Below are 27,278 nucleotides of genomic sequence, written 5' to 3' on the forward strand. Positions count from 1 at the left end.
GTAGAGGATATAATGAACTAGGTAACCAGTTCTCTGTCCTTAAGAACTTTCCTGCCAGGCCAGGTGCAGTGGCTCACACCTGTAATCCTAGCACTGTGGGAGGCTGAGGCAGGAGGATGCCTTGAGCTCAGGAGTTCAAGATCAGCCTAAGCAAGAGTGAGACCCCATCGCTACTAAAAACAGAAAAAACAGCCAGTGCCTGTAGTCCTACGTACTCAGGAAGCTGAGGCAGGAGAATCCCTTGAACCCAAGAGTTTGAGGTGGCTATGAACTAGGCTGATGCCATGGCACTCTGGCCTAGGCAAAAGAGTGAGACTCTGTCTCAAAAAAAAAAACAAAAACAAAAAAAGACCCAAAACAAAATGGGCACAAGATAATAGTTTTTGTCTTCACTCAGCTGAATGAATACCCTCTTGATTAGATCCTTCTGTCTTGACTCAATATTTCATGTTTATGAGCATTTGAACAATTCCTTGTATTGTTCTTTAGTAACACCAGCTATTACAATAACTATCAGTTTTAAGTATATTACACATTTAAATCATCACACACAAAAGTCCTAAGATAGTTACTATTATTATCTTGCTTTCACACATGAAGAAACTAGGGTATACCGAGGGTAAGGAACTAGCCTCCAAGTCACACACAGCTAGTTAGTGGCAGGATCAGGATTTGGATCAGAGTGCCAGGCTCTGCAGTCCCTGTCCTGAGCCTCTGTATACCCTACCTGCCTGTCTACATCAAATAGTCTAGGGCAGAGCTCAGACAAGTGAAGTGGTGCCACTGCTCTGGCCCCCCAACAAAGGAAAGGGCTTCAGCCTGGACAAGATGTTTACTTGTGCAGAACTGAGAAATAAGATTAAGCTCCTCTGAAGTGGGTATTCTTCATAAGTGCATAGACAGCATCCCTTTACATTTGATTCCCCTTGTATTGTTCTATCACGTCTGCTTAAAGCAACCACATCGGAATGATAAAGATCCTTTCCCGATGGGAAGTCTTTGACATCCTCTCAGAGGGCAACATTACGAAGTGTTTAATAATGCTCAAGCACTGTTTGAGGCACTTTATTTGGAACCCTCATAATCACCCCATGATGCCCATTTCATGGCCAAGGAAACTGAGGGTCACAGAGGTTCAGTAACTTGCTAAAGGTCATTGAGCTGGAAAGAGGCATATCCAGAATTCAAATTTGGGTAGTCAGCCCGACACCACCAACCCCTACGTACATTGCTATAACAGCCCGCCCTCGCTATGGACAGGTCTTGTTTTCCAAGTGACCGCTGAGGGCAGTAGGAAGGCTCTCCAGCAAATCAGAAGTTCTGCTTTAGATTTCTTCAACACAGTTTTGATCATACTTCCTCCTAGATCCATGGTGGAAACTCCAGCGGCTTCTACGGAATTTACTAAAATTGGAGCTGTTTAAATCCTCCTGGGCGTACTCCCACAGCACAGCTCACAGCCCCTTAGGACTGTTTATTCCTTGTAGCCACCAAAGGGCAGGAAGGTCCTTTTGTTGTTGTTGTTGAAACAGAGTCTCACTCTGTTGCCCAAGCAGGGACGCAGTGGTGTCATCATAGCTCTTGGGTTCAAACAATCTTCCTGCCTCAGCCTCCCAAGTAGCCGGGACCACATGATGCCTAACTAATTTTTCTATTTTTAGTAGAGAGGGGGGTCTCGCTCCAGCTGGTCTCAAACTCCTGAACTCAAGGGATCCTCTTGCCTTGGCCTCCCAGAATGCTAGAATTACGGGCGTGAGCCACTACTCCTGGTCTCTACTTTATTTGTTCAAAAAGGAATGAATGAGGCATGAAGCACTTGACCAGTTTGATGGCCCAGTGGAGAGGAAAACACGCTAGAGCTGGAAATGAAAACCTGAATCAGAAGGCTTAACTTAGTCCCATTCTACCTTGATAGATGATTCACCTTCTAGGCTCTCAGATCCCTTATCTTTGAAAGGGAGAGGTCAGTCAGTGAGAGAATTTCTCAGGTTCATTCCAAATCCAAAATTCTATAGGCTAGATAACATTGGAAATCTTTATAAAAAGGTAATGTAATCATGGCTATAGATTTACATACCTACTGTATTTCCAGAAAGGATTATCAAGTTGTAGACAATGTCATTTGTTTGTATTTTCTGAGTCATTATGTAGGGATCTGAGCCATGAATGGAACAAATCTTTAAATCCACGAAAATGGATTACCTTTAGCAGGATTGATAACTTTTAGAGCTCTTGGATTATGAGAATAAAACTGATAAGGACATTTTTCTATTCATCGTAAATGAATTTTTGGAGACTCTAAGAACAAAATATAATCCACATACATCTGATGCTAATTTATCAGGAACACGTAGAGAATGAAAGGAGAGCTCTAACCTAGGGTAGTTTATCAATTCTCAGCTAAATGACATTAAGCTGATTTAGTTGAGCTTTTAAAACATGAGGGTAAAAAGCATAAATCTTAAGACATTTTGAAGAAGCATCAGCGCTGCCTGCCTTTCCTCAGACTGTTCCTGGACTCTGGGTTCCCGGGAGCTGCCTCCAGCCACTTTCACTACTGAAGGGTAGGGAGGAGCTGCAAGAGAGGTTTGTGTGCTGAGGCTTGGCTGCCTTAATGGGGTTGATAAATTGAGTAGTGGCATAAAGATTTCACTTAGAAAAGAAAAAGGGAAAAGAAAAAAAGGGTGGGGAGAGGGTGGTTTGAAATCAAAAAGTATAGGTTAAGAATACTGCCTGTGAATCAAAAATGGCCTACATTTTAGCTCTGCTGCTTTTTAGTTATATGACCTTGGGCCAGTTGTTTAATCTCTCTAAGCAACGCGTTGCATGTTTACTAATTTTTCTTACTTCATAAGGTTACTAGGAGGATGAAGTGAGCCAATACACGTAAGACGCTTGGCCTTTGGCACCTAGAACATAGCACAAAAAACTGGGGTCTGGCAGACAGCCGTGAGAGCAGAGAATCTACATAGAGAATCTACATTCTCTTCTGCCAGCTTCTTACGTGCCCTTTGGAAAATGTCTCAGAGGTATAGGAAGCACTGTTTAAGCCTTCTAAAATTTGAACTGTTTAAATTTGGGTCCAAACCTCATTCTTTTTATTGAGCCCTAAAAGATTCTATGGTGTTTGTTTTTTTTTTTTCCGAAGATCTATTCATAGTTTAATGGAGGCAATGGACAAAGATTCACTTTGTAAGACTGTGTAGCTAGGTTAAAAATAAAATATGCAGAAATGTGTGGAACTTCAATAATAGAATCTAAAAAAAATGGATTATTCTTAGCTGAAAACAAAGGCATTCTAGTATATGAGTGTGTATGCAAATACATAGAAAAGGTCTGGGGAGTGTGAACATCAATGTAACAGTTACATCTGGGGAAGGTTGGAGAGGAGGTGAGATATATGGGATATATCTTAGAATTGTTTGAACACTTCACATATTTATTGTATAATTCAAAACCAAAAAAGTAAAACCAAAAGCAAAGTCATAGTACGAACTGAAATGAACATTCAGAACACAGAACTTATAGAATACACCAAAACAGAGATGAACCAAGGGGTTTATCCCTGGGAGGATTTCTGACTCTATCTCTAGCAACTGACAGACGGGATGGAGGGCAGATGAAGTTGCCTGCCAGTTATCATGGTGCAAACTTCTTTCTCCTTGCAGGTACTCAGGTAAGATAACAGTACCCTGACTTGTTCATTGCAACCTTCAAGGTCTACAGAGGGACCAACTGAAATCTATTGGTAAATTATGGGGATTTTTTGCAGTTTTTGGCAGGGGCCGTGTTTGAACCCACCACCTCCAGCATATGGGGCCGGCGCCCTACTCTTTTGAGCTACAGGTGCCGCCCTAAATTATGTTTTTAATCAAAACAAAATCAGATGGTAAATTAGTATTTCCATTAGTACATTTTGATAGCAAATAAAAGATAACTTAAACAAATCTATGTGACAACTACTTAGTTGATTAAGGCTTTCTGATTGAAGAGTTTTAGAATACCCCCAATACCACCAAAAAAATTCATTAAAAGGGAGTAGAGTTTAAGTCCTGAATAATAGGCTATGGCATTTTTTATTAACCAAACATTTTTCCATTAGTGGAAATTAGTCTTCACAAAGGACCTTTCCCTTGAAGAGAAGTATTTTTGCTATGGGGAAAACCAAGCAGCATTGTAGAGCTCTGTGAAGTTGCACTTTGTTTCATTTAGCTTGCAGACTCCAGTAGTATGGGGTCTCACCTGGGGTTCCTGCTCCAACAGCAGTGGTCAGGACAGGGCTTTCTGTTTGTTTGTTTTGTTTTTAATATTTATGTTTTGGCCCACAGACTTCACAGAAGATTTTGATTTACTGATGAGTCTGAGTCAAGGTTCCTGAGGAGGCCCTGCCAGCCCTCTGGCTGGTCCTGACATGCTGTCTCTGGGCCTGTCCTCCCAGCTTACCCATTTGGTGCAGGGAGGTAGTTCAGCCAAGCCTGTAATTCATTGTGTTCTGTTGGTGAGTAAACTGAAGGGTTGCGTTTCAGGGTTTCAGGCATGGCACATAAAGGACCTCAATGAAGGGAAGGAAGAATGAATGGAGAGAACCATTTTGATGGACTTGCCATAAAGTATTTAATAGGATGGGGAAGTTGAGGGCTGGAGGATGTTTCCGTGCTTAAGAAACACTCTCCACAAGAATGCCAGTCTTCATTCCCTTAACAATCAAGCATTTCTTACCTCCTACTGGTGTATAAATTTGCAAATTTATACAGACCCCCAGTGTGGCCATCACAATGAACTAAGTTTATTGTGTAGCTTACAAAAAAGAAAGAAAAGAAAAATCTTTTTTGGCTCATTTACAACCAATGTAACATTATTAATACTATGAAGAAGTTTAAGAACAAATGCATATAGCAGCATAATCCTGAATTATCACTTAAATGCAGACCAGCCACTGCTCTCTCTTTGTAAAAAAAAAAAAAAAAAGGCAGTTATGCCAAGCAAAAGCAAAATTGAGTTGAGACAACTTGAGATAGAGGATTTTAAGTGCTGGATTCCATCATTTCTGGAAAAGGTCATTCTTTGCTATTTATACCATAGATAGAGACACAGCCAATTATTGGCTGAATGGATTTGGGAAGGCAGAAGCTGCTGCTTCTGACGAATGAAGATGATAACGCAGCACTTGAGGAACTGAGCGGATGAGAGGTGTGGAAAAGTTGAACCCTTCAGAGATAAGAGAGAGGGGGAGCTACTAAATTAGCCCCTGCCTGAATGACTAGCCGTAACCGTACTCCGGCCGATTCCCTTAGAAACTGCCTTGTAATCTTCGTTGTGGCTTTGATTGAGAAATCCCCACTCCCAGCCCAAACCCTCTTTAAGACATCTCGGCCCAACCCCCTCCTCCCAATGCAACTCTTCTTAGCCCCCACCCCCTCTGCCAACAAATTAGGACCAGGGCAGGTACGTTTCCCAGCTCGACCACGGCTGCCAGAAGCCCCGCTTACGTGGAGGGTCTAGCAACAAAACCTCAGGCTTACTCCAGGCAAACGTCCAAAGGCATTTAAGGGAAGCACAGAAAACAAAAGAAACAAACAAAACCTGTCCTTACCCGCTTCTTAAAAAATTGGAAGGCTGAGCATTTCTTGACTGGGAATCCATTCATGTCTTTGTTTACCATTTTCCACAGTCGGGAGTTCACAGTTAGAGATCCAGGGTGGCACCCCCGCCTGGCTAGTGCGCCCAGGTTTCCCTCCTGGAGACAGTCAATGAAGCCGGAGCGGGATGGAGAAGCTGGCGGGGCTCAGGTCCTCACTCACACATTCTGCAGCACCAGCTACTGCAGCAAGCTCTCCCCACTTGCGGTTGCCACCGGCACTGGTTTTTCTCTTTCCATGGTTGCTCCGTTGCTCCGAAACCCGGGCGGCCGCCGCTGCAGGACCCTGGAGGCCGGCGGGTGCGATGCTCTGCGCTCCGCAGCCGCAGCGGGGTCCCCTCCCCGCCCCCGGCTACCTGGCTGCTCGCTCTTCCCCAGGTGATGCGCGTCTGGAGGCTGCTGGAGAGGAGAGCTGTTTTTGATTGTGCAAGTTCCAGTGGGAGCTGTAGTTAAGCAGCGGAGAGGAGTAAGAAAGAGCAGAAGCCAGAGGGAGGGAGGGGGAGCCGCGCCAGAGAGGCAGAGGGAGAGAAAGCGAGGCTGGAGGCAGAGGATCTGAGCCTGGATGTGGAGAGGGCGCGCTGGAGAGCAGTTGACACCCTCCCCCTAGCCCCCAGGGCCGCTTCAATAGCTTCCTTCTTTTTGCTGTTAGGACCCTGTAAGTCAGTTTCATATAAATTGCACGCCGTTTTTGTGTTATGTTCGTCGGAATTCTTTTGCTACCTATTCCTGAATAAAAAGCCTCTCAACAGAAATAGAATCACGTCCAATCCTGATCTGTCCAAACGTGCAGAAAAACAAAATAAAGTGCAGGCGTAGGTGTAACAATGGACGGTCTTTCACTGTAGCGTCCCCTTACTTGTCGTAAGGTAGTGGGCAAGGGTGAAGGTAATCGTGTCCTTTTCACTGAAGAAACCCGTCTTTAAAACAGAACACAACGAACACGCAAAAGTCTTTTATGCCAAGAAAAATTACAAAGGACATTATCAAAAAGTGTTCCTGGATCCATTGAATGAGAGCAAAGTCTGATTAATAAAATAGTGAAGCATTCTTCCTAAAAAATGAAAATTTACCCACCCCACCCCCGTTCTTACTTGTATTACCTTTACATATTCATTTTAAAAATCCATTTAATTGTGTGTGTCTTGTTTTTCCATTTTTACTCTTTAATGTTGATACTTTATGGGATTTTTTTTTAACTAATGTTTATAGCTAACTAAGTGAAGCAAAGAAAATAAATTTGGCATTTGATCAGGCAGGGCTACCACGCCAGTGTGTGGCTTTCAGCCAGTCACCTGACCCCACTGTGCCTTTCAGGCACTGCCTCATCTTTAAAATGGAGGCGATCATCATTCATTCTCGTAGTCACTCATTCATTTATTCAGTCAGTCACTAGTTTGCTCTTTCGTTCAATTAATAAATCAAAGCAAATCCAAATGCATCAACTGTCCCCAAGATGCTTTTTCATAGTTACCATGAGGGAAATAATTGATAAATGAGGGAAAGGCATTATCCTAACTCGAGGAAGCTAATAATCACCTTATTAAAAATAACACACTTAACATCGCTAAAATATTTATATGGGAGTCTCTGGTCAGAAGAGAAACATTAGGCTATTTGGAGAAGAAATGCTTTGGTTTCGTTGAATTTGATTATAAATCTCTATAGTTTAGCCAGATTTGGGGGGACTACCCTGAAATCCTGTTTGCTAAATGTCTTGAGGTTTCCAAAAAGAAAATGCAACACCACTATAAATGATGGCTTGATAACTCAGGGGAAACAAACTTCATTTTGGAGAGATGCATTAAGTTGTCCAAGACATGAGGACACATTATGTAATAGACAACTCTGATGGGTTTTGAGGTTCTTCTAAAGAGCTCGTTTAAAATTATGGTAGTTCAAAGGAAATTATTTTGGGATGATAGAAATGTTCTCTCTCATGATTATGGTAGTGGTTACATAACTATGCACTTGTCAAAAATCATCAAACTCTGTATAGGAAAAGGGGAAATTTTGCTGCCTGTAAATTATACCTCAATGGACCTCATTAAAAAAAATGATGGCCATTCAAGTTCTTTCTCATACCTCCCATTGCCACTCTTCCAAAAGTATTTTAACAGACATTTATTGAGTGTAAGCGATTTATAGGAAGGGTTCGCTAAGCCATCTAGTGCTAAGGGCTTTGCCTTGATTCCACATTAGCCTAGCATGCACATTGGTTTCAGGTTAGGTGTATATTTATTTGGGATGAAGCGAGATTGCTAAAGAGATGATAGGGGAGTAGGTGAAGACAAAGCTAAACACATATCTCTCCTCTGACTACACGCCAGCCCCTGAAGATGCTGCCACTTTCACCCACTCTGCGCTGCATCTCATGGAAGGGCCTGAGTCCAAACATCAATGGTTTCTGTCACTAAAGAACCCACAGCTTACTAGAAAAAAGCCACAGTATGGTAAGAATAATATATATAGTTGTCTCCTCTTACCCAAGGTTTTGCTTTTTAATGTTTCAATTGCCTGAGATTAACTGTGGTCTGAAAATTGGTGTATATGGTACCATAAGATATTTTGAAAGAAAGACCATATTCACATTACCTTTATTACAGAATATCATTGTAATTATTTTATTTTAATATTAGTTATTGCTGTTAATCTCTTGCTGGGCCTAATTTATAAATGAGACTTTATCATAAGTATGTATATATGTATAGGAAAAAACATGATATCATAGAGTTTGGTAATATGCAAGGTTTCAGGCATCAACTAGGGGTCTTGGGACATAGCTCCCTCAAATAAGGTGGGCCTGCTGTCTGTGTGTGTGTGTGTTGGTGTGTTTGGATTAACACCACCTTACTTTCGATGGGGAGAGAGTGATGTGGGGTGAGTGGGGTCCTTCCCTCCTTCATAGTCTCCGTTGGCCTAAGGATAATGTTTGTGCACAGCCTTTTTTTTTGAGACAGAGTCTTACTTTGTCACTCTCAGTAGAGGGTCATGGCATCATACCTCACAGCAACTTCCAACTCTTGGGCTCAAGTGATTCTCCTGCTTCAGCCTCCCAAGTAGCTGGGATTATAGGCACCAGCCACAAGGCCCAACTATTTTTTAGAGACAGGGTCTTGCTCTTGCTCAGGCTGGTCTTGAACTCCTCAACTCAGACAATCCACCTGCCTCAGCCTCCCAGAGTGCTGGAATTACAGGCATGAGCCATCTCGGCCACCTGGGCCTTTAGTGCATGGCCTTGAAGAATGAGTTGGGGTCAGTGGATGAAGGGAAAGATATATAGACCAGATCTGCTAGTCCATTATTTTGTACTATATTTTGGTCAGTACAAAATAATAGAGAAATGTGTTAACTGCACTGTGTTGTTTACTCAGAGAAAAGAAGACAACTTTCATTCAGTCTTACCTCTGTTTTCATAAATAAAACTGCCCACATGTAGGCCCTCTGCTACTTATTAAATCTCTCCTTCGACATGTCCATTGTTAATACTTAGAAAGGCACCTGGGCTACTGCTTATAATGAAAATACAACTCTGGACTCTTGCAACATTCTGTTTATACACCAAACTTGTTTTAATCTAATTAATTCATTTACCTGTCTCTTTTTTTTTTTTTTTCATTAAACATGCCTATTTATTTTTGTAGTTCCTATACTCAGTGGAATGTGGAAACCATGCTAAGGTGCTCAATAAATGGTTATCAAATAAAATAAATATAAAACCAAGTAGAGCCGACATCGGTAACTCTGCCACTGAACCATTTGCAGGAATCATTAAATACCTTTAAGATTCTTAAATCATTATGTCAGCTCCCATCATATCCAATGGGCTGAGCTCTAGTGAGAGCAAATGACTCTCAGTCTTACCACTTCCTTTTTAAGCCTCAAGGACATTGTTACCCTGATGACACTTCTTTTGTATGGAAAATCCTAATGTTAAAAAGAATCTCTTGAATCTCTGTTTGCTTTATTGTGGTATACATCCACTTTTCTTCCTAAAAGTATTAGTTAATCTATAACACAAATAATAAAGCAGCTGAGTAGCACTGACCACCAATATACATCTGGAGTGGAAAGAAGGTATGTTGACTTGGAAGATCTTGTCACTAACCTCCACTCCCCAGTTATGTGACCTTCAACAAGTGCTCTCAACTCACTGAGTCTCAGTTTCCTTGTATGTAAAATCATAATATAAGATGCTTCTCTTTTCCACTTACCTTGTACAATAGTCAGTACCAAATCATGTGAAAAAGAGCTTTGCAAAACAATGAATAACTCTACATTTTGATTTTATTAAAGCAAGAGATATATAATGCTGTAATACTTTTAAGAAAGTCTGTCTTCCCATAGATTAAAATGTTTGTGTGAGGGTCGGCGCCTGTGGCTCAAGTGGCTAAGGCGCCAGCCACATACACCTGAGTTGGCAGGTTTGCATCCAGCCTGGGCCCACCAAACAACAATGACTGCAACCAAAAAATAGCCAGGCATTGTGGCAGGTGCCTGTAGTCCCAGCTATTTGGGAGGCAGAGGCAGGAGAATCACTTGAGCCCAGGAGTTGGAGGTTGCTGTGAGCTGTGATGCCACAGCACTCAACCCAGGGTGACAGCTTGAGGATCTGTCTCAAAAAAAAAAAAGTTTGTGTGTGATACATTCATTTAGTTGTTGAGTAGAATGTGATTTTTTTTTTTAATCTATAGCACCCTGGAAAACACAAAAGGTAATAAACAATAAAGTAGGCCCAGTGGGGCTGGGGGGTGGAAGTGGTGGTGTGTAGCTCACGCCTATAATCCTAGCACTCTGGGAGGCAGAGGTGGCTGGATTGCTTCCGCTCAGGAGTTTGAGACTAGCCTGAGTAATAGCAAGGTGCCATCTCTACTAAAAATAGAAAAATTAGCGGGGTGTTGTGGCAGGCACCTGTGGTCCCAGCTACTCATGAGGCTGAGGCAAAAGGATCACTTGAATCCAAGAGTTGGAGGTTTCTGTGAACTAGGCTGACACCATGGCACTCTGGCCAGGGCAACGGAGTGAGACTGTGTCTCAAAAGAAAAAAACAAAACAAAACACAAAAAAACAATAAAGTATCTGTTTTGGTGAGTATTCCTAAGGAGAAAGGGATGCAACTAGAGCGTATCATAAGAAATGTTCTACATTCCTCTTTGGCCTAAGTGACCTGATCATATGCCTACAACTCTAGCCACAGTGGTAATGATGTATATAATTAGAAATGAGGAAACCCCACTGGGAATTATGGATTTGTTTTTTGCACATTTCTTTGTAATTTAGAATTTTTTAGTTTTATCAAAATTTGATCTTTCACTTAATTTAAACAAAAATAATCTAATCTGAAACATTAGTTCCTTATTCTTTTTATTTTTTTTGAGACAGAGCCTCAAGCTGTCACCCTGGGTAGAGGGCTGTGGCATCACAGCTCACAAGCTCACAGCAACCTCTGGCTCCTGGGCTCAAGTGAGTCTCCTGTCTCTGCCTCCCAAGTAGCTGGGACTACAGGAGCCCACCACAACGCCTGGCTATTTTTTGGTTGCAGACGTCATTGTTGTTTGGCAGCCCGGGCTGGATTCAAACCTGCCAGTTCAGGTGCATGTGGCTGGTGCCTTAGCTGCTTAAGCCACAGGTGCCAAGCCTATATTTTTGTTTTTGAGAGAAAAAATTATATAAAAATGAAAATAATTAATACCAAAATGGGTTCATGGAATTTCGCAAAAAAAAAAAAAAAAAAATGCAAGATGCAAAGAATTACATTCCTTTTTGTAAATAAGAAACTAAGAATTAAAGTTCTCTATACTTGCAATTTGTTTTTATTCTCACCACGTTGAAAAAATTGGGCATGATAGGATCAGTATTTATTTATTTTAGGATCAGTATTTATTAACTATTTTAGTCCTACTGGCAAAAAGGTCAAGCAATATTTTCAGTGTGTTAATTGATTTGACACTTATGTGAATATCAAGTATGGAGAGCAGCCCGTGAGGTGGCAGGGCCCCCACAGCCTGGGGAACATTCAGGGAATGAACCCCAAACTGCTTCTCCTCTGTTCTCAAACAACCAAATTCCTTTCTTCATGCCCCCTTTGCCAGAAGTCACATAGTATAGCTCTTTCTTTGTCTAGTTAATTTCACAATCTTTCCCTTCTTACTTATTGTCATATGTTAACAAAGTTGAGTAGAAACCATTAAGTCACAGAGTTCTTCTTTTGTCTAGTTAACTATGCAGAAATCCTTGTGATCAGTCCCTTCTTACTCCTTATCATATGTTAACATAGTTGAGTAGAAACCATTAACAAAATGCTTTGTCTTTATTCAAGTCATTTACATTTTCCAATCATTTTGTAAGACCAAAAATATGTCTTTTGTTTATGTTACTTCCTCATTGTCTGTGCTACTTCCCTGTAGAGAACCCTGTTGGGATACTATAAAATAAAGCTGATTTTGTGCTTTGGTGCTGGCTGCACCAATCAAGTCAGACCTCCTGATTCTGTCTTTGGTCTCTGTGTCTTCTCTTGTGCTGTATTTTTCTCAGTCCCTGCTAATTCCATTCTGGTTCGCTCCTTCCTTGCGCTGGCTTGTGACAAATCTAGTGTGTGCTACTTACTACGTTTCTAAGAAAGAAAATAAATCAATGAAACAACCTGCATTTGTTTTGGGGAATCCCACTACTCATAGCATTTAATTCATATGCAAGGCATTCAGATCTTTTACACAAATGAGATAGTATTATTATTATTATAGACAGAGTCTCACTATGTTGTCTTCTGTAGAGTGCCAGCTCACAGCAAACTCAAACTCTTGGGCTTAAGCAATTCTCTTGCCTCAGCCTCCCAAGTAGCTGAGACTACAGGCGCCTGCCACAATATCCAGCTGGCACTGTAACCACTGCGCTAAGGGCGCTGAGCCCAGAAATGAGATTTTAACCAGATCATCAGATAAATTTGACTCTTATTTATCCCTATTACCTGAAACATTTTAGATAGAATTAGAAAATTTGGTTCCTTAGTTCAAGAGAAGCTGTAGCAGCTGATTAAAAATGCATGCCGCCTCCCGGGCTCTGTTACTTGCTTTCTACCTGGCTCACTCACCCACGTAGGCACCCACACAGCACCCACAAGCACCACTTTCTGTTTTTTCTCGCATTACTGCTATCTGATAAAATGGTGCCAAATGTGTTTATGACATCGCCTCCTCTGACACAGAGACATAAAGAAATCCTCTCTTGTGGCATTGTGACAACATATAGCCTAAGGGGACAAATCAATTTGTTAGTAATTGCTCATTTGAATATCAGTGATAATTCATCCAACACCAACAGTGAATTTTACAGCTTTCTCAGATTTTACACTTGCATAGTTTCTTTCTCATCCCCTTGCTTAAATCATACAAAAGATTTAGAACCCGAAAAGGCTGTTTATTTTAAAGGAAATAGATTCCGTTGAACTCCCTTTTGATCTGACCCTCCTTATTATAGTGATTTCTTGTCTCCTTGTCAGTCAGGGCATTTTCAGCATTGTAGCAAGACTTTGTCATTGTGGAAATCTCACTGATAGAGATCTGGAAAACACACGGACTTTCATTCTCATGCATAAACACACACTATGAACACACTCAGTGGGAATGAATAGAGTAGGTCATCAGAGCATCCTGCTAAGATCATTATCATTTACGAATTGTATTGCCTTGTGAATGAATGACCTTGAGAAATGAAGTAGAAACTGTGGTTGGTTATGGATTTGACAGCATTTTTATAAGATGGTATTTTATAGCATTTTTATAAGATGCATATTTGTTATTATTCTTCTTTCTTTTTTTTTTCAACCTTTTAGATCAAGTTTAAATGACCTCTTTACTGGTAGCCCAGAAGATTATATTTTATTTTTTTTGCAGTTTTTTTGGCCAGGGCCGGGTTTGAACCCACCACCTTCCTACTTCTTTGAGCCACAGGCACCACCCCAGAAGATTATATTTTCTTTTTTTTGTGGTTTTTGGCCGGGGCTAGGTTTGAACCTGCCACCTCCGGCATATGGGACCGGTGCCCTACTCCTTGAGCCACAGGGGCCGCCCCAGAAGATTATATTTTCAACTTATCTTGTCCAGGTGTTCATCGTCTCCTTCTCTGTGTACAGTGCAAATGAACCATAGTGTGGGAGGTCAGCCCCTGTCTCCCCATACTGTGTACATGATGGAATAGGCCATTGTGATTGATATTGATTGAAAGAGCTAGGGGCAAATTAGTAGTGCAAGTCCTGTTTTCTGCACTATATAGACATGATCTTTGGCTGTATCTCTATGTGCACAAAACTGAGTCAGTTTCTCAGATAATTCAAATCAGCTGAGTCTGGCAGAGAAGGGAGAATGAGCTAGGCAGAGATGTGGGGCAGCAGCAGCCCCAGCAAAGGGACAAAGAGCCATCCAGGAGCCTCGCATATCATTATTCTAGAAAATGCCACACCTCAGGCTGAGTCAATCCCTGCACATGATTGGCTTCAATTTGAAACTCTCTCAAAGTCTACCTGAGGTTTATCTGTACTAAGTTATGCTTATTTAAATTGATACATTTCCATTTTACCTGGTTTATTTTGTTTTCCAGGGGAAATCAGTCACCACAGTGTAGTATCAGCTCAAAATTGTTGGTGTGGCAATAATGAACATTGAAACTAATGGGGTCTCCCCTCAAGTCAATATGGTTTAGTATAAATGGATTTGAATTCCTGCCTCTATTGCTTAATAGTAGATCCTGAATGAGCTAAAGTAAATAAAATAAGGCCAGGAGAGGTGGCTCATGCCTGTAATCTGAGCCCTCTGAGACACTGAAGCAGGAGGATCCCTTGAGCTCAGGAGTTCAAGACCAGACTGAGGAATTAGTGAAACCCCTGTCTCTACTAAAAATAGAAAAACTAGGCTCGGTGCCTGTGGCTCAAGTGGCTAAGGTGCCAGCCACATATACCTGAGCTGGCGGGTTTGAATCCATCGTGGGCCCACCAAACAACAATGACAACTGCAAACAAAAAATAGCCAGGTGTTGTGGCAGACGCCTGTAGTCCCAGCTACTTTGGAGGCGGAGGCAGGAGAATTGCTTGACCCCAGGATTTGGAGGTTGCTGTGAGCTGTGATGCCACAGCACTCTACCCAGGGGGACAGCTTGAGGCTCTATCTCAAAAAAAAAAAAAAAAAAAGAAAAAGAAAAGCTAGATGGGCATTGCAGTGGGTTCCTATAGTCCCAGCTACTCCGGAGGTTGAGGCAAGAGGATTGCTCAAGCCCAAGAGTTGAAGGTTGCTGTGAGCTATGATTCCATAGCATTCTACCAAGAGTGACAGAATAAGACTCTGTCTCAAAAAAATACAACAAATAAATAAATAAATAAAAATAAAATAACAAAATATTATCTAACAATTGGTTCGTTATAAGAATTAAAAGAAATTTACAGAGGAATTACTATACACATGTGCAAATCTACATCTTTGTGTTTATATTTGTATGTAGCAGGATTTTTCGTTGTTGTTTTCTTTTTTGTTTTTTGAGATAGAATCTCACTCTGTTTCCTAGGCTAGAGTGCCATGGAGTCAGCCTAGCTCACAGTAACCTTAAACTCCTGGGCTCAAGCAATCCTCCTGCCTCAGCCTCTCAAGTAGCTAAGACTACAAAGAATCTGCCGTAATGCCTGGCTAATTTTTCCTATTTTTACAAGAGATGAGGTCTCATTCCTGTGTAGGCTAATTCTTAAATTCCTGAGCTAAGGGATCGTCCTGCTTTGGCCTCCCAGAGTGCTAGGATTATAGCTGTGAGCCACTGTGCCCAGTAATATGTGCCAGGATTTTTTTTTTGAGACAGCGCCTCAAGCTGTCGTCCTGGGTAGAGTGCTGTCGCATCAGAGCTCACAGCAACCTCCAACTCCTGGGCTCAAGCAATTCTCCTGCCTCCACCTCCTAAGTAGCTGGGACTACAGGCACCTGCCACAACACCCGGCTATTTTTTGGTTGCAGCCATCATTATTGTTTGGCAGGCCCGGGCTGGATTTGAACCCACCAGCTCAGGTGTATGTGGCTGGCGCTTAGCTGCTTCAGCCACAGGCGCCGAGCCAATATGTGCCAGTTTAAAAACATGAGTACAACTTCTTTAGTTCTTTATCTATAGACAGGTAAAGTTTATGTCTCCTCCCTTGAATTTGTGTGGGCTTGTCAGCTTCAACAAAGACAGTACAGTAGAAGTGATCCTATGTGACTTCTGAGGTTAGATTAGAAAAGGCCATCTATTTTCTTCTATCTTATTTGCTCAAATTCTCACTTGGAGCCCCAAGCCACTATGCAATTTGTAAGAAGATTTTCTTTATTATTTAAAATTTTATTTTATTTTATTTTATTTAGACAGAGTCTTGCTCTGACACCCAGGCATCATCATAGATCACTGCAACCTCAAACTCATGTACTCAGGTGATCCTTCTAGCTCAACTTCCAGAGTAGTTGGGACTACAAGTGCATGCACCACATCCAGCTAATTTTTCTGTATTTTGTAGAGAAGGGGGTCTTGCTATGTTGCTCAGGCTGGTCTGGAAATTTTAGCCTCAAGTGACCCTTCCGCCTCAGCCTTCCAAAGTTCTAGGCTTACAGGCATGACCAACCTTGCCCAGCCAATGTAAAGATGTTTGACTACCCAGAGATCAGCATGGTTTGAGGAAACCTAAGTCACATGAATAAGCCAGAACAATATTTGACCTCAGTCAGAATCTAGGACTGTGGAACATACCAGAGCTGGAAGGGAACGTACAGATCTTCTGATCCAAACCCTTCATTCTTCAAATGATGGAATGAAAGCCCAGAGAGAGAATTACTTGCCCAAGTTTAAATCATAGTGAATGACATTTTCTTTTTTTTTTTTTTTTTTGTAGAGACAGAGTCTCACTGTACCATCCTCGGTAGAGTGCCATGGCATCACACGGCTCACAGTAACCTCTAACTCTTGGGCTTATGCGATTCTCTTGCCTCAGCCTCCCGAGTAGCTGGCACTACAGGTGCCCGCCACAACGCCCGGCTATTTTTTTGTTGCAGTTTGGCTGGGGCTGGGTTTGAACCCGCCACCCTCGGCATATGGGGCCGGCGCCCTGCCCACTGAGCCACAGGCGCTGCCCGTGAATGACATTTTCATTCTGAATTAGCCAATTACAAGTATATACTAACTGTACACAGATAGGTTAGAATAGAAAATACAGTAAAATGTATCCATGAAGCAATAAATAACCAGTATTTGTTAGGAACTCAATATTCCCTAGGCACTGAATTAGGGCTAAGTGTCCATCCCACTTCTTTAGGTTCAGTCTAGTTTTCAAAGCTTATTTTTGCAGCTATTTATATAGCAAAATTTGCATAAAGGGTTGTGACTATTCTTATTCTTTTTCTTATTACTGGTTACAATATCAGTCAAACAGTCTCTCCCTATAATTATAACTTTTTTTTTTTTTTGGCTGGAGCTGGGTTCGAACTCACCACCTTCGGCATATGGGGCCAGCGCCCTACCCCTTTGAGCCACAGGCGCTGCCCCCTATAATTATAACTTTATTTATTTATTTAGTGAGAGTCTTACTATGTCACCCTCGGTAGAGTGCTGTGGCTTCACAGCTCACAGTGAAGGAAAGTACTACCAAATCCAAAAAGGGGGGGGGACCAGATATGTAGCAGCACCCCTCGCCCCCTACCATAAGAATGTGACCTTTTGTAACTGTCCTAGGAAACAGCCCCGAGCTGAAGCAGATAACCGGTAACTGGTTCTGAAAGAAAAAAGCTAAGCAAATGTTTAACTGCTGATCTTGTCTTAAGACAGATGAGTAATGAACCAGAGTTCTTCTTATCTGGAAAAGCCCCTATGTCTGCTACCCCTCCCTAAAGCCCCTGCTATGTCTGCTACTCCTCCCTACTTTATGGTTTTTGCCTTTATGAGCTTGTAAAACCTGCTGTTCAGAGCTTGACTCCTCGGCTCCTAAAAGAGTTGCGAGTCAAGCCCCAGCATGCTGGAATAAAATCCTCTTGCTGTTTGCATCAAGCGCCGTCTCTTGCGGTTGATTGGGGTCGTCATCGCTCAGGGCAGAGTGGGGGGTCCTGCCCCAAGTCTTTCAACAGCAACCTCCAACTCTTGGGCTTAAGCGATTCTCTTGCCTCAGCCTCCTAAGTAGCTGGACTACAGGCATCCACCACAATACCCAGCTATTTTCTTTCTTTTTTTTCTTTAATCTAAAGTATGTTTCATACAAATTAACTCTATATAGTTCGTAAATATATTATCTCATGAAGCACGTGTTTTAAATAATTAAACTTTTTGTTATGACAATTAACCTCTTTTTTCTTAGAGACAGAGTTTCATTTTGTTACCCTCAGTAGAGTGCTAGGGTGTCACAGCTCACAACAACCTCCAGCTCGTAGGCTTAGGTGATTCTCTTGCCTCAGCCTCCCAAGTAGCTGAGACTATAGGTGCCCACCACAATGCCCAGTTATTTTTTGTTGTTGTTGTTGTTGTTGCAGTTTGGCGGGGGCCGAGTTTGAACCCACCACCCTTGGTATATGTGGCCAGCGCCCTACTCTCTAAGCCACAGGTACCACCCACGTCTGGCTGTTTTCTTGTTGCAGTTGTCACTGTTGTTTAGCTGGCCTGGGCTGGGCTCAAACCTGCCAGCCTCGGTGTATGTGGCTGGCGCTGTAACCACTGTGCTATGGGCGCAGAGACTAATGTAACCTTATTAATCAAAAGAGGTAAACTTATCCCAATAGGATTCGGGTAGTGATTAGAAAAATTGAAATTTTCAAAGATTTTTATGAAACTTTCTGTCAGTTCCTAAAGTAAAGAGATCTATTGGACGTTGAACTTATTTGAGAGAGAGAGAAAGGCCAGGCATGGGAGCTTACACCTATAATTCTAGGAGTCTAGGAGGTTGAGGCAGGAGGGTTGCTTGAGCCCAGGAATTCAAGACCAGCCTGAGCAAAAGCAAGACCCCGTCTCTACAAATAAATAAATAAAATAAAATAAAATAAAATAAATAAGAAAAAAAAGAAAAATTAGCCAGATTTTGTGGCAGGTGTCTGTAGTCCCAGCTACTAGGAAGGCTGAGGCAGGAGGATCACTTGAGATTATAGTAAACTGTGATGATGCCACTGTATTCTACCCAGGGCAATAGCACGAGATTCTGTCTAAAACAAAAAGAGAGAGAGAAAGGGGTCTATAAAGAGTTGAATAAAAATTTCCAGATGGAATGGGAAAAATTATTTTTACTTAAAAATACAATAATTCTGTGATTAAAAATACAAAAATACTATATTCTGAGTAGAAGCTGGCTACTTTGGAAAGTTGTTTGAAACCCTAAATCATTTAAATTGTGAAAGTGCAGATATTATAAGTGGTTAAACCTTTATCATGACTGTGTTTCTCATTTGATTTGGTTTTTCCTTCCGCATCATCTTGTTCCTAGAGCACAGACTTCACATTTGGACAGAAGCTATTGAACAAGGAGGGGGAAGACCAATATGTTCTTCTAAAGTTTCTGTTTGTTTATTTATTTATATTTTAAAATACTTATTTCTTATGTAGCCTATCACTTTGTAATTCTATTTTTAATTTTTAATGTTGGGCTTTACTAAAGAGTTATGTTTAGAATTCCTTCTCAGCTTTGACTGAACAGAATGCCAGTATTTTAGCCTTTCTAAAAGGGCTTGAAGTGTATGTATGGTGAAATGCTTTTATTTTTACCCAGTGTGTGCTATTTTTGTGATGAAATAGACCATTGAAAGGCTTCTAAAATGTAATATGAATTTTATGTTTTATTGCCAGGCATTCTAGATAGTGCACAAACATGAAGTCCGCAAGGAAAAGAAAAGAGTTAAAATAAACTTCCCTCTATTTTTAATGGTGTATATGCTAAGCTGTATTTATTTAGGCTACGAGATGTATACCAGCCCTGTGTGGGTGAAGACTGAGAGAGAGTCTACAGGAAGGACACAGAATTTCACCTCTTTCCCTCAAGGACTCAATATGCATATTTAAATTAGCATAAGACTAGTAATGAAGCAGTGGGTTGTGGGACTAGAAGCATTGGAAGCGTGCTTATGTCTGGGTTTGAATGTTTTCACTAGAAGACAACGATGCCATGCAACTTGGAATGTGTTACTTAAGCCTTTCCAAGGCTATTGTCCTTCTTCTTCTTTTTTCTATTGCCCTTCTTTGAAGAGGAGATAATAGTTGTACCTATGTCTCTCTCTTTTTTTTTATTTTGTAGAGACAGAGTCTCACTTTACTGCCCTCGGTAGAGTGCCGTGGCCTCACACGGCTCACAGCAACCTCCAACTCCTGGGCTTAAGCGATTCTCTTGCCTCAGCCTCCCGAGTAGCTGGGACTACAGGCGCCCGCCACAACGCCCGGCTATTTTTTGGTTGCAGTTTGGCCGGGGCTGGGTTTGAACCCGCCACCCTCGGTATATGGGGCCGGCGCCCTACTGACTGAGCCACAGGCACCGCCCTCTATGTCTCTTAAGTTCCTAGAAAATTAAAAAATGGGGCGGCGCCTGTGGCTCAGTCAGTAGGGCGCCGGCCCCATATGCCGAGGGTGGCGGGTTCAAACCCAGTCCCGGCCCAACTGCAACAAAAACAAAAAAATAGCCGGGCGTTGTGGCGGGCGCCTATAGTCTCAGCTGCTCGGGAGGATGAGGCAGAGAATCGCGTAAGCCCAAGAGTTAGAGGTTGCTGTGAGCCGTGTGACGCCACGGCACTCTACCTGAGGGCGGTACAGTGAGACTCTGTCTCTACAAAAAAAAAAAAAAAAAAGAAAGAAAATTAAAAAATATATGTTAAGTTGCTTAACAGGGTGATGGCATGCTGCAGGAGATCTATAAAGATTTGGTTTTATTATTACTATTGCTTATTTATTTATTATTTTTTGGAGACAGTCTCACTCTGTTGCCCTGGGGTTGAGTGCCATGGCATTATCTAGCTCACAGCAGCCTCACATGCATGGGTTCAAGCAATCTTTATGCCTCAGCTTCCCAAGTAGCTTGGGACTATAGGCTCACGTCAAAATGCCCAGCTAATTTTTTCTATTTTAGTAGAGATGGAGTCTCATTTTTGCTCAGACTGGTCTCCAACTCCTGACCTCAGGCAATCCACTTGCCTACGTCTCCCAGAGTGCTAGGATTACAGGCAGTGAGCAGTCTGGTTTTCTTACTATTGTTACCTTAAACATTTACAGAGGAGGTTCTCATTGAAACCAGTGGCTACAAAACAGCAGGCAGAGTCTGGCAGGCAGGAAGGGTTTTGGGCATTTTTTGGGTTCCAGATTGCACTTTCACAGGGCAGTTGATCTAGTTTCCACAGGGGTGTGAGGGTGTTCACCTAAAGCTGCCATCTGCAAGTAAGAGTTGACTTTAAGGCTTATCAGTCATCTTTTGAAAAATTCATGCATGGGCGGCGCCTGTGGCTCAAAGGAGTAGGGCACTGGCCCCATATACCAGAGATGGCGGGTTCAAACCTGGCCCCAGCCAAAAAAAAAAGAAAAATTCATGCATATTTGTTGTAGACTCCATAACATGTGATCATAAGGGTTAACATAGTGTACCTTATTCACCATGTACGTCAAGTCCTTGTGTATAATTTCAGCTCCGGGGAGCTGAAACCTGCTTATTCTGTGGCTTCCTGCACCCTCTCATTTATGCCAGATGGAGAAACACAGGTGAAAGAAGAGAAAGGGGTCACATGCATGGGCTGGAGGCAGGACTTGAAGTTGGGTCTAAGGGCAACTCTATAAAAAGGATATTGAACAGGCTGGGCACGGTGGCTCACACCCCCAATCCTAGCATGCTGGGAGGTCGAGGCGGGTGAATTACCTGAGCTCAGGAATTCAAGACCAGCCTGAGCCAGAGTGAGACCCTTGTTTCTACAAAAAATAGAAAAATTAGCCAGGCTTTGTGGCGGGCACCTGTAGTCGCAGGTACTCAGGAGGCTGAGGCAAGAGAATTGCTTGAGCCTGGGAGTTTGAAGTTGCTGTGAGCTATCATGCCATTGCCCTCCAGCCTGGGGCAACAGAGACTCTGTCTCCCAAAAAAAAAAATAAATAAATAAAAGATATTGAAGAAAATATCCTGGTATCATCTACCATGGTAGATGCTATATTGTGCCTTTTAAGTGCCAGCCACTGACCTGAGTTAAGCACGTTATAAGCATTTTCTCATTAAATCCTCATGATATCTTTGAGAACAAATTATTATTATCTGTATTTGCTGACGAGAACTTTGGTTCGGACAGATGAGGTCCAGAGACAATAAGACTATTCAGCAGTCTGTTAATTGGTCCAATTTTGACAAGACATTTGGTCCCTGAGGGTAGCAATACAAAAGCAATACATGATGGTAAATAAGGTGCTCTCCTTGCTTCAGAGTTAAACTGGAGGTCAACTGGAAATTTCAGGGCTAAGTGATGAGTGTTGTGGTGGCCGTAGGCACAGTGTCTAGAGCCCTGAGGAAGCAAAACCTGTTTAGTTTAAGGAATCCAGAGTATTTTTCATAGACATGGAAAGATATTTTGAAGAATTAGATTTTATTTATTTATTTATTTTTGAGACACAGTCTTACTCTGTCACCCAGGCTAGAGTTCAGTGGCATCAGCCTAGTTCGTTGCAACCTCACACTCTTGGGCCCAAGTGATCCTCCTGCCTCAGCCTCTGGGACTATAGGCGCCTACCACAGTGTCTGGCTAATTTTTTTTTTTTTTTTTTTATAGAGACAGAGTCTCACTGTACCGCCCTCGGGTAGAGTGCCATGACGTCACACGGCTCACAGCAACCTCTAACTCTTGGGCTTACGCAATTCTTTTGCCTCAGCCTCCTGAGCATCAGGGACTACAGGCGCCTGCCACAACACCCGGCTGTTTTTTCTGTTGCAGTTTGGCCAGGGCTGGGTTTGAACGTGCCACCTTTGGCATATGGGGCCGGTGCCCTACTCACTGAGCCACAGGCGTCGCCCATGTCTGGCTAATTTTTCTATTTTTTGTAGAGTTGGGGTGTTGGTTTTGCTCAGGCTGGTCTCAAATTCCTGAGCTCTATGAATCCTCCCACCTCGACCTCCCAGAGGGCTAAGATTACAGGCATGAGCCACTGTGCTGGGCCAGAATTAGAGTTTTAACTGAATGGATAGGGGGTGTGGAAGCATAATGTTGTGGCTAGAAGCCAAGACTCTGGAGTCAGACTACCCAGTTCCTGGCCCTTGTGATCTTGGGTAAGTTTCTTAATTTCTGCTCTGGAGTTTCCTTTTTTGAAAATGGAGATATAAATAGTGCCTACATCATAGAGTTATTCTGAAAATAGAATTGAGTTAATATATGAATTTTGAAACAATGCCCAACCCATAAGAAGTTCTATGTAATTATTTGCTTCTCACTATGGAACATTAAAAGAGGACAGTTGTGAGTGCAAATATTGGCCATTGTAGGAGCCAATGCTACAATCATATTTGGAAATTAATTGATAGTTTGTGGGTTTTTTTTCACTGTTGTGGACCACTCAGTCTCACCCCAATGTATAAGCTGAGTCAACAACTTAAAACTTGTTAAGGGCCAGGGCTCAGCGCCTGTGGCTCAAGTGGCTAAGGCGCCAGCCACATACACCAGAGCTGGTGGGTTCGAATCCAGCCCAGGCCCACCAAACAACAATGACGGCTGCAACAAAAATAGCTAGGCATTGTGGCAGATGCCTGTAGTCCCAGCTACTTGGGAGGCTGAGGCAAGAGAATCACTTAAGCCCAGGAATTGGAGGTTGCTGTGAGCTGTGATGTCACAGCACTCTACCCAGGGTGATAGCTTGAGGCTCTGTCTCAAAAAAAAAAAAAAAAAACTTGTTAAGGGCCAGGTGGGCAAAGTAGCTGAGTGAGAGAGGCGGACACTGGACAGAATTGAGGCAAACAGGCCCTTGGCAAGGGACAGCTGCTACGCATCTCTAATCAATGATGCTACATGGAAATGTAGGGCCAGTGATGCCAAATCTTCTGACATTTCAAGGGAAGCTGCAAAACCATATAGTTACGTAAAATTTCCCAATTTTTGAAACTCTTTATAAGATTTAAAAAAAAAAAAAAGTCTTCTGTGGACTGGATCTACCCTTCCAGGCTCTTTGTTGCCTCCAGGGATATAGAGGGCATCCATAAAGTTCAAACTTCATGGACACCCTGCATGACAGCTTTTTCTTTCAAGTTCCCTATCAAAAGGAGAGCAGAAAGAAGGAAACTGTTAGGTTCTTAGGAGTCAAGTTCAAATAGGCTGTACATCTAAGTCACATGCAGTGCAAGATGGGCAGCTTTGCCATGTAGGAAAGCCTGGATTGGGGTGCCCCAGGCCTGGAACCTTCGTGTGTATGTGTGTTCAGGGAGCTGTTAACTGAATGACATTTATTGTATTTAGAATGTTGTGGAACCAATATGGTATACATGTAAATGCCTATTTTCAGTATCCCTCAGATTCCTATTGTTTCATCCTTAGATATATTCTATAATATGAAAGAGCCAAATTTAGCTAAAACAGGATGACAGTTATCAACAACTCCTGCCAAATGAAACATTTGAGGCTGTGATTTCAACCAGCACTCACTCAACGAGTCTTTATTGAGCACCAGCCACAGGCCGCTCAGCTTATGGTCTTTCCTCTGGTTTTTCTTGTGACCAGACATGTGGGTAAGTTGGGGCACAATGTATGAGAGTGAAGGCAAAGGGGCTCAGATGGGTTTCAGGGGATACAAGTTGTTCTTCATCAAATGACCCTATCAGCAAAGCTTCACTTAAAAAACAAAACACCAGCTTGGAGCTTATAGCTCAAGCAGCTAGGGGGCCAGCCACATTCACTGGAGCTGGTGGGTTCGAATCAAGCCCCTGCCCGCCAAACAACAAAGACAACTGCAGCAAAAAATAGCTGGGCGTTGTGGTGGGCACTTGTGGTCCCAGCTATTTGGGAGGCTGAGGCAAGAGAATCACTTAAGCCGGAGAGTTTGAGGTTGCTGTAAGCTGTGACGTCACGGCCCTCTACCCCGGGTGACGGCTTGAGACTCTGTCTCAAAAAAAACAAAAACAAAAACAAAAAAACCCCACAGTAATTAACCAATATGTTATATTATTTTTCAAGTAAAGAATACTAAAATCAACCACCTAGAGTTTATTATATTTACTTAGTGTCTAAAAACAAATCAACAACAGGCTCAACAAATCTCAACCAGGCTGAGAATTTAATAATACTTCATTCAACTATTCCTTATTCCATTGGCTCCTGAAACTCCATCAATTCAAATTTCCTGGGAAAAAAATCAGATTAGGCTTGGTGTGATGGCTCATGCATATAATCCTCGCACTTGAAGAGGTCAAGTTGGGATGGCTTAAGGGCAGAGTTCAAGACCAGCCTGGGCAACATAGCAAGACCTTATCTCTATAGAAAATAAAAAAGTATAAAAAAGAGAAAAAAGTCAGAATAAATAACATTTACTAATTAATCTGCCAGCCTTTTCCCTACCCAGATTTACATCTTAATATATTTATTTGAGGATACACTGTGTTTTACTTTTTCCCACCATAAAAAACTCGGCCTGCTCTCTACCCACTGGCTTTCAGCAGCTCAGGGATTTAATTTACATTCTAAGTAGATAAACTGCAACAGTAGACATCAGACTGTGCACTACTCATTGTTAAAAACCCTCTAGATCCAACTGGCCACATCCAATTTAAGGATGCACAATCCATTTCTACTGGAAAAAAAAGTTATATCATTCAGGCCAAACACATAAAGTAACATACAAAGAGAAATACCGTGACTGCTTGTGATAGACATTACCAGGGTGTGAAGGTATATCATGGTGCATCCTTTCTTTTTATCTTTAATTAGTTTTTTTTGTTTTTTTTTTTTTGAGACATAGACTCACTATGTCACCCTTGGTAGAGTGGTGTCACAGCTCACAGTAACCTCAAACTCTTGGGCTTAAGTGATTCTCTTGCCTCAGCCTCCCAACTAGCTGGGACTACAGGTGCCCACCACAATGCCTGGCTATTCGTTGTTGTTGTTGTTGTTGTTGTCATCGTTGTTTTAGCTGGTCCCGGGGCCGGATAAAAACCTACCAGCCTTGGGCGGCGCCTGTGGCTCAGTGAGTAGGGCGCCGGCCCAATATACGGAGGGTGGCGGGTTCAAACCCAGCCCCGGCCAAACTGCAACAAAAAAAAAATAGCCAGGCGTTGTGGCGGGTGCCTGTAGTCCCAGCTGCTCAGGAGACTGAGGCAAGAGAATCACGTAAGCCCAAGAGCTGGAGGTTGCTGTGAGCCGTGTGACGCCACGGCACTCTACCAAGGGCAGTAAAGTGAGACTCTGTCTCTACGAAAAAAAAATCAAAACCTACCAGCCTTGGTGTATGTGGCTGGCACCCTACCCACTGAGCCACGGGTGCCGCTTCTTTAATTAGTTTTTACCTACATACAGCCTCTTCAAACCTTTTACATCTTTGGACTCAAACTGTAAAATCCGTTGCTTCATGATTCAAATGAATGGAAATCCTTTTCCTCAGTAATGGGGAGCTTTAGAGCACTACAAAATGCAAATGCTATTAATGTCACGTAATCTGCTATTTCCCTGGGGTGGGTATTAAGACCTTTAATAGGAAAATGACACTAACTTGAAAAGTTAATCTCTTTTCATTTTTATTTTGCACAGTGTTATTCATATTGGATACATTTAGTAATACATGAATGTTCGCTATAGAGTGTAGACCGTGCAGGGGTGGGGAACCTTCAAGGGCATGTGTGGCCCTCCAGATTTCCAAGTGCAGCCCCTTGACCAAATCCAAACTTCACGGAACAACTCCCTTTATCAGAAGAGTTTGTTCTCTAAAATTTGGATTTAGTCAAAAGGCCACACTCAAGGACATCTTGTGAGGAAGAGTGGTGTGATTGGTGCAGGGAACTCTGATCAACTAAGGCCCAACAGAGCTAACAGGGAATCTACCTTTGAGTGAGGACATTGGTGGTGCCCGGTCCCTGATATACAGAGGAAAGAACTGGCATCTGGTACATTTCAAATGGGCAAAGCTGAATAGTTCTTAGTGCATCAGAAGTGCCACTGACAATTGGACAGTTAACGAGTGTAAGAGTTTGGCCCTCCAGGGCAGATACGACATTGAACTGCATCTAAGGACTTCAGATCTCACATAGACACAGCTTCTATAACCACTTTAATCTCTTTTAACCAAATTAGAAAATACTATTTTTCTAGGATTTCCCCCAAAGGATCATTATCACATTGTAGTCTAGGACAAGTGGAGAGGTTACCATGTAGTGATATGATTAACACAGAAATTCAGGACTGAAACGGTATGTTTAGCCTGTACAGGATATGGTTTAACCACCAACAGGCAGAGAGAACTGAGAAATCACCTTGTCCTTTATTTAATTCTGGACCATAGTATTTGTGTTGGAGTCCAGACAACTGAAAGTGGTCATGGCTTCCATGCACATCCATCCATCATATAGTTACCAAAAGACTATTATGTATTAGGAGTTCATCTATGAGCAGAGATTTTAGCAATGGGGAATAAAGAAAAATATTACTACTTTCATGGTGCTTTTATTTTTGTGGGGAGAAATAGACAAGAAACA

The 27,278-nt window shown here is 42.2% G+C and overlaps 1 protein-coding gene across 1 annotated transcript in view; it reads right to left on the bottom strand.

The window, feature by feature from the left end:
- SGK1 (serum/glucocorticoid regulated kinase 1) overlaps positions 1-5,989 on the bottom strand; it is a 148,107-nt gene extending 142,118 nt beyond the window's left edge. The window contains exon 1 of the mRNA XM_053591341.1: positions 5,594-5,989. Within this exon, the coding sequence (XP_053447316.1) occupies positions 5,594-5,662 (69 nt within the window). The 5' untranslated portion in view covers positions 5,663-5,989. The remainder of the gene's footprint in view (positions 1-5,593) is intronic.
- Between the last annotated feature and the right edge of the window lie 21,289 nt (positions 5,990-27,278).

Source organism: Nycticebus coucang, chromosome 5 (assembly GCF_027406575.1).
Source record: "Nycticebus coucang isolate mNycCou1 chromosome 5, mNycCou1.pri, whole genome shotgun sequence".
NCBI classification, from domain to species: Eukaryota; Metazoa; Chordata; class Mammalia; order Primates; family Lorisidae; genus Nycticebus; species Nycticebus coucang.